This window comes from Pieris rapae, chromosome 4, assembly GCF_905147795.1.
Source record: "Pieris rapae chromosome 4, ilPieRapa1.1, whole genome shotgun sequence".
Taxonomy (NCBI): domain Eukaryota; kingdom Metazoa; phylum Arthropoda; class Insecta; order Lepidoptera; family Pieridae; genus Pieris; species Pieris rapae.
The window spans coordinates 7,854,131-7,862,742 of NC_059512.1; the positions used below are offsets into that span (position 1 = coordinate 7,854,131).

The window sequence follows — 8,612 nt, forward strand, 5'->3', positions numbered from 1 at the left end:
ACGCGACGAATTAGTTCACAGCGCCTTTCCGTCAGCAACATTGTCCCCATTTCACTCACACCTTTTAAAAAGAAGTTAGACAGAAAGAGACAAAAACAGAGGTCTAGTTTCAATACATGAATGAAATCAGTGAGTAGTTGATTATACGTATTTGTGCAGACGTAGTTGATGTCTCGTAAAATTGTCAATGTGTGTGTTTGGCGTAGTACGTGATATACGTAATACAAGCACCGCCGTCGTCTCGCGTAAATACTAAAATACTATCCAAGCACCTATATATTCAGTCTGGCGCTAGGCAGACGCAGTGCTCGCAAAACTAGAATATATAATAGATATTCAGTAGATTTGATGTAGTTAGTCTACGTATGTTTTTATATCTTAAAATGAGACGACGTATTATATAGGTACTGAAAAAGTTAATGTAATGAATTTTTTTATTGTTGTTGTCAGTTTGTACCTTATAGATAAGTCATTTAATGTGTTAGATAACGATAAAGTTTAAAATTAAAGGCAATATTATACCTTATTAGGATAAAAATTAACAGGAATACCGATGTTTTTATTAAATTGTTATAAGTGAATGATTAAGACTTCTATAACTTTCAGTAGAATATCGAATGATGCATACATACATTTGTTAATTTAATAATATACTTCAAATACAAATGTTCTACACAATCATAATGAATAATATAATACATTTAATATAATACACATGTTAATAATGTAATACATTTTCGTATACGATAGACATATTTTCTTAAAATGTTATTACGTGTGAGATTTATAATACATTATGTAAACATCATCTACCTGCTGGTTAGGTAAAAAATAAAGTAATAAATCTTTCTATACATATATAGTATTTTTATTTATAACTTATTTGAAGAAACATTTTTTAGGACTTTTGGCGCAATATATTTAAACGACGTTGTATTATTGACGTGTGATATCAATAAACGTCAATTAAATTAAAAGCTACCGTTCCACTCTGTGGTTGTAATATTAACTGTCGTTCTGCCGAAAGCTGTATTTCTACATAGTCTGTGAAAGAGATGGAGCTAAGTTAAGAGTTTGCAAATAAATGTGATAAAATTTGTTATTATATTGATAGCGAATAAAATTTTATTTCTTTTACTGTTTAAATATATCAAATCAAAATGGGTCGACGATCAATAAATACCACCAAGAGTGGTAAATACATGAATCCTACGGATCAAGCTCGTAAGTATAAGCATCTCTTAATTCTGTTGGTTATAAACAAATTATTAAACTTATTTGAATTGTGTTCAAGGCAAGGAAGCACGAAAGAAGGAATTGAAGAAGAATAAACGACAACGACAAATGGTCAGGGCAGCAGTCCTTAAAATGAAAGATCCCACACAGATTCTTGATGAGCTGCAAAAAATCGATGAAATGGGTACCCAATAGTTAATATTCATACGCTTTAAAGTCTATATATATTATCTAAATTGGCTTAGTTTCTTTCTAAATTGTATTGTATTGGTGTACTTAAAATAAACTCAACCACCATAGTAAGTGAGATTGATAATAAGATGTTAATTATTTTGTTCAGTGATAATGGTTTTTCCAACATCAAGATATACATAATGTTTTTGATACAATAATAATTCTTTACAGATTATATGTAATATGAAAGTAATAATTTAACTTACAGAATATAATGTATTACAACCCTCGCCGCTAAATGAAAAAGTGTTGAAAGAGAAGAGAAAAAAATTAAAAGAAACATTTGATAGAGTGTTAAAGATGTATGTAAGTAATAATGACTGGTTCATTCATCGTATTTCATTAAATTAACATATTTACATGTTTAGTACAGATGGTCCTTATTCTTGTGTCATTCTGGAGAGTGCAGATCTTAGTTGCATAAAAAGGGTATTGTCTATTAAGATGTTAATTAATTAGTTTTAACAGCCCTTTTAACAATTTCTAAAACTATTTTCTATTATATTCAATATTTTTTGTATGTGATTGTAGTACAAGGATGATCCAGAAAAGTGGGTTGACTTAAAACGTCAAGAAGTAGAGTATGAGAAAAGAAGAGCTCATTTGATATCTTATTATGAATCTGTCAAACATGCACAAGCAGTGCAAGTTGATGATATTCCATTGCCAACACTACAGGTAAATTGTATTTTTTGATGGAAATTTTTATTTAAGAAATTAATTATTGTTAATTTAAAATCTGTATTTAAATAGAGACAGTACAATACACACACTAATCACTATTATGTATGTCACTCAAAAGTACATAGTTAAGTTTCAAGTTTAGTACTTTTAGGGATCCTACAAAAATTACTTTTTTTGTGTTGGTAAGTATAAAGTTTCTCTTTGAGTAAACTATGTCTATATTGTAAAAGTGTTGTTTACAAACCAATTTTTGTATACATTTACTTATGTAATGAAAATAGATTTATACCTATAAGAAAATTTAAGCTTAGAACTAAGCTTATTTAGTCTAAGGGGCAAAGAGGAATCAGATAGTTCTGAGATATATTTTGATTTTAATAAAAACACTAGAATAATTATTGTTATAGTGAATTACAATTATGAAAACATTTACATTATTTCAGGTCCCTGATAACTTGATTTATGGGAACTTGCCATTACAAATACCACTTCCAGCTGATACATTACATCCAAGTGCACCTATGAAACCAATTCTAAAGAAGGATTCTGCATATAAAGTATGTATTTATTTTTGACTACTTGTTCAAAGACAAAGCCACAAACAATTTTTTATATCTATAATGTCATAGAAGCTATATGTCATGTTATTAAAAATATCTACTAATATATAAAGCCATGGTGACTTAATTTTTACCATATTGCAATATTTGATTGTATAACATACTTTTATATGGAAATAACCTTAAAAACAATCACATTACTAATTTAAATTGACGGGTTAAATTTCCATCAGGACAATTGTTATGAGTAAGATGTTCTAGAAAACTTATATATATATATTGAATTATTAATGTAATGAATATAGAATTTGATCTTTCCTAGCTTGTTTGAGGTCTCCCATTAAGGGAGGTTAAATGTCAAATTTAATCTAATTAAAATTGTAAAGGATAGTAAAGGAAGTATTTATTGTGTTAATATTTATATAGGAGTTATTAAGACAATAGTTAACAGTTTTTGGATTAGATTACTTACATAATGAACTCATTTCGATGAAAACATAAACTTTACATACATATTTTGTCAAAATTACTAAAGACTCTACAAACTTTTTAGGAAAGACCAGCTGGTGTAGAGCCCCCAGGGGTTCCCCCAGGTCCACCACCCGATTATGGGTTGTTACTTGCTGAGGCTGTGAAGTCTGCAAGCATATCTGAGAAAAAGACGATACGTTTCTCTGATGTTGCTGATGATGGACCACCGGGAATTAATGTAAGCTCTAGCATACCTAAGATTAAAAACGAGATGTAAGTGTCACTCTTGTATGTCAAAATTGAATTCGATTTTGACAAACAGGAGTTATAGTTTGTATTGTCTTGTTTCTGAATCTTGCCAAGTGTGCTTGTGTGTGTGTAAAAGTGGATATTTAGTTAGACAAAGTTAATGGCTAAGAAATGAAACAGGGTTGTCAATGGAATATATTGTTACATTTTATGGACAACAACAGAAAACTTATGTTCTTGCTGACAGCTACTTAAAGCTGGAGCCCATTTTTGGTCAAAGATATTAGTGTTATATTCAGAAAAGGATTTTTGTTTGTTGCTTAATTTTGACCAAAAAAATAAGAAGTGGTTGCCTGGAAGAGGTCGAAAGCGATACAGCCGCCAGTTGCCAACCTATTCATTTAATTATGTTAATAATAATAATTTAATGCAAGAATATGGTACAAAAGTGTGTAAAGTGGTACAATCGTGACTTCTCATATTCTGTTACACAATGGCGCGCAAAATGTCACTAAAGAATTTTACATTAGTCTTATGAGTTGGTCAATTCTTATATTGCTTATATTGCATTATTAAATGTATATCAACTACAGTATCTCACGCAAATAATCATTTATGGAATAATACATTTTTTCTAAAAGTAATACGATTTTTAAAGACTAGTCGGAAGATTTTTTAAATTATTTTGGTAAATTATTGTAAACCCTTATTGTCATACAAAAGTTCTAAACAGTTCCAGATTGATTTTTGGCACAGCCAATTTCTCCCCATGTCTACTTCTTACTTCAACTCAAAAATATGTATGTTTCTGTGCACAAATAAGGACGTTTCTAAAATATAAATACAAGGAAGAGATAAAAATTTTGAGCTTTCCTCTATTTATTATGTTTGATTGTATTATATGTAATTGTATTATGATTCTGAAATGAAGTGTTAATAAATAAATAAACAAATATTTTTACTACTGGACAAACAAAGTTGAGAATTTCAATGTTTTAGGAAATTTAATGATAATATGGAGATTGTCTGACCAATATTTCATAGTATTCATCATCGACACAGTATTTAGTATTTTTTTCTTCTAGGCACGTCTAAATGTGTTATTTCTATCTGTACTTCAAAAAAGCTTGCTAATTCCTAAATATCAATAAATTCTTTATACTATTTGGTTATACAGTTAATACAAAAGCGGCAGACAGAAGATGTTGACGGTGAAGCAATGGATGAGGATAGCCCACCCAGCCCAATTCCTCCGGGTGCCCAAAACGCTTCTGGCATCGCTGATGCCCCTGGGGCCCCTGGAGCCCCCGGTGCTGCGGCTCCAAAGCCAACATCACTACAACAACGAATGTTGGCTCTCTCTGGGCAGAATATAGACGACTTTATGAAAGAGATGGAAGAGGTTCACCGAAAGAGAGAGAGGGATAGAGCTGCGGATTTGAATGCACGGTATGTTCATAAAACTAACGCGCTCTTAATTATATCATGTTTATTTATTTTTATATAAACTATTTGTATGTATTAGTTTATTTTGTGATGCTGGAACTATCGGGTCCGGAATGTATCTAAAGGCATGCTGCTGTTATGATAAAGCCCCTCGGGGTAAGAGACTTATTATATTGGCGTTACTACGCGCTAAACTAAAATTATATTCCTTTTATTAAGCTATAGATGTAGAACTGTCACCAAAAAGTATGCCTTCATTTAGCCCCCTTATTGGTAATGATATTATCAATAATAATCAATAGATACTATCGCGAGTGTCGAGGGGCCTTAAAATTACTTGAATTTTTTATGCAGTTAGTACATCACTATGACGTCATTACAGCGTGGTGCCTAGTTAACTTCTGCGTGTAGTAATGGTAAAATTGTGATAAACCAATATCTGTAATACTACCATCATTGTAGTATCAAGGTGTATAAAGGAAAGTTTGCAAGCTCTATCGACTTAAAAAATATACTTTAATTTTTAAATCGATTAATACCAATAGTTTTTTTCTTCTAGGTAAACTTCACTCAGTTACCGTTTACAAGAAACATTTACAGACACTAATTATTTACGTTTTTGATGTGAAACATCTATAGCCGCACGTAAAACCGATTTCTGGCGTGGCGACGCATGCCGTGGCGACGCATCGCCACGCTATATGATATTCACATTAAAAATATTTAATGAAAATAATGTTTATTCAACAAATAGTCATCGTTATCTGGAAAAAAATCGTAATATTTGATTTTATCATTATGACATATTTAGTTTCTATCACAATCTGTTCTTTTCTGCATATTACTTTTACAAAATAATGTCGATGTTTTACATCTGCCACATTTTTTTAAATTTAATATTTTGATGATTATAATGTCTGATATGTGTGTATTTTTACAGTTTGATTATATGATACTATATGATATTCACATTAAAAATATTTAATGAAAATAATGTTTATTCAACAAATAGTCATCGTTATCTGGAAAAAAATCGTAATATTTGATTTTATCATTATGACATATTTAGTTTCTATCACAATCTGTTCTTTTCTGCATATTACTTTTACAAAATAATGTCGATGTTTCACATCTGCCACATTTTTTTAAATTTAATATTTTGATGATTATAATGTCTGATATGTGTGTATTTTTACAGTTTGAGTGCGCTTAAGCGAACTAAAGCCGGTCGCGATAGTGACTCTGACAGTGAGCCCGAGAACTCAGTCGACGTGGAGCCACCTGGGGCCGAAGTACGCCCCATGATACCTCCACCGTTAATGCCAAGTATGGATTCTTTTTTTTGGGAGTTTTTTTATGGCAATAGTTTTTGGCAGATGTTTGTATCTGTTCGTGATCATTTTTTGTTAATTCTTCAGGCATTCAGACAGTCTCATCTCATCATAATCTCGTCTTAAACGCTGTCTAATATTTCAAACGTCTTGTCAAGGGCGTAGAACACTTCACTTGCGAACTGATAGTAAATTTAAATTCAGAATCAATTTAACATCTTTTCTGTTGACGTTCATAAGTTTAGTTATTTACTTATACAAATAAAGTTATTTTGAATTTGATTTTAGTAATTCAGTTTTTTGATGTGAAACATCTATAGCCGCACGTAAAACCGATTTCTGGCGTGGCGACGCATGCCGTGGCGACGCGTCGCCACGCTATATGATATACAGTCTAAATGCAGTAGTAAATTTCACATTAAAAAAAATATTTAATGAAAATAATGTTTATTTAACAAATAGTCATCGTTATCTGGGAAAAAAATCGTAATATTTTATTTTATCATTATGACATATTTAGTTTCTATCACAATCTGTTCTTTTCTGCATATTACTTTTACAAAATAATGTCGATGTTTCACATCTGCCAGGCGTCCCGTGACAGCTGACATTTTTTTTATAAATATATTTTTCTTACTTTATCATAATTCTTAAATTACTATTCCAGGTCTACGTCCTCCAATGATTCGAGTGCCCCCCGGTGCACCTCCTGGTGTCCCACCTGGAGTGCCTCCAGCGCCCCCCGGTCTGCCACTTGTGCTGCCCCCTGGACCACCACCCGGTCTGCCAGGTCGGCCATTACGTCCCCCTGGGCCTCCCCCTGGTGCTCCTCCGCGGCTCATGAGACCGTTAGTGCCCCCACCACCACATGTATCAGTACTGACGGCTGCCCCACAACTGATTCAGAAGAAGGATGCGCCACAGAGTAAGTATTACAGCTAATAGCACAGATTATATTCGCATCAGTGACGTTAATAGATGATTTGTCAAAACCCTTACAATTACTTCAATGCAAAAATTATTCGTGAGTCATAAGAAACAATCGTTGTTGATGAATTATATGAGCGTTGTTCTGATTACGCCGTGTTTGTGGATTTGGTTATAAATAATTAATATTAGTTCGGTGTAAAGTAAAGTAACATGTTCAACTGCAAATCATGATTAGTTTAGTTTTGTGGGCCTGAAAATATAGACATAGTCATACCATTTATTACTTACAAAACACATAATCACACAAAATAATAGCAACATCAATCAAAAAAAAAAGAATGACAGATAGCAATTCTTTTATTTTGCAAGTATTGTGGTTGTAATTGGCCCTGGCTCAGCATTATGCTGAAGAGCAGACTGTTCTACAGAGCTGGTCATTCTGCCAGAGACCACAGCAAATATATAATTCTATTGCAGTTTTACTAAGAAAATTTTCATTTACCATAATATTGTATATAATATAGAAACGAAACCGCCAAGTCTCGCGCCACTACGACAAAATAATATTGGAATCTGATCTACCGAACTCATAGTTCGCGCTAAATCTCGCCCAAAGATTTCAGGGTGTGAACATTCTGTACCTTGGATGAGTACCTACAGCTTTTAAGCGGTCCTGGTCATGTTAGGAACCTTGTAAAAAAACCATATTAATTTCGATATCGTTGACTACATATAAAAAATCTTTCCAGGTGCAACAATAAGTGCGAAGCCCCAAATCCGGAATTTATCAGCGGACGTCACGCGATTTGTGCCTTCAGCGTTGCGTGTCAAACGTGAAGATAAAAGGACGAAAACCGAGCTCAAGGCAACAATACATAGGGCTGAAGTACCAAAACAAGTGCCAACCAAAGATGACGCCTATATGCAGTTCATGAAGGAAATGGAGGGACTATTATAGAATTAAATAAATATTAAAAGAGCTTTGACTTTTATTCTTAATTATGAGGAATTGGCCTAATGCAATTCTTACTTAACGGTATGCAATCCACGCTTGTACGGAAACAATGTGCGTATAGGGAGAGAGGTTTAGTTTAAAGATGATTAAATCTTACTTCAATTAAAATAACTTCAAAAACAATATAGAATTGAGATGTGTCCTTGAATAAATAATAATTATTAATGTACCGTTAAAGTAACCCACTTTAAACGTACATTAAAATAGCATCATAGACTGCCATGGCGCTTATTTTTTCTTATAGAACCCCGTTAAACGGGCAGGAGGCTCACCTGATGTTGAGTGACACCGCCGCCCATGGACACTCGATAGGACAGCGAGTGCGTTGCCGGCCTTTTTTGTTGTTGTTCATTATTGGCATCGGCAAGAAAAGGGATCCTTCGCAATATGCAAGCGATAACGATCACACTATAGATAACGATGTCTTGGCATGCTGCAACGTTCTTAGGGATGACG

At 32.8% G+C, this 8,612-nt stretch overlaps 1 protein-coding gene across 1 annotated transcript; it reads left to right on the top strand.

Moving 5' to 3' along the window:
* The first annotated feature begins 1,027 nt into the window (after positions 1–1,027).
* Positions 1,028–8,121, top strand: LOC111003090 (WW domain-binding protein 11). The gene is made up of 10 exons (XM_022273453.2): positions 1,028–1,224; positions 1,295–1,420; positions 1,679–1,776; positions 2,002–2,148; positions 2,598–2,711; positions 3,268–3,423; positions 4,612–4,883; positions 6,079–6,206; positions 6,879–7,136; positions 7,891–8,121. Exons 1-10 carry the CDS (start codon positions 1,161–1,163, stop codon positions 8,097–8,099), a joined length of 1,572 nt encoding a protein of 523 aa, XP_022129145.2. The 5' UTR covers positions 1,028–1,160; the 3' UTR covers positions 8,100–8,121.
* The last annotated feature ends 491 nt before the right edge of the window (positions 8,122–8,612 follow it).

Coding starts and splice junctions, on each gene's coding strand:
- LOC111003090 (XM_022273453.2), top strand. CDS start 1,161: ATGGGTCGACGATCAATAAATACCACCAAGAGTGGTAAATACATGAAT. Junction 1,421..1,678: donor GCAAAAAATCGATGAAATGG/GTACCCAATAGT, acceptor TTTAACTTACAG/AATATAATGTATTACAACCC. Junction 2,712..3,267: donor AGAAGGATTCTGCATATAAA/GTATGTATTTAT, acceptor CAAACTTTTTAG/GAAAGACCAGCTGGTGTAGA.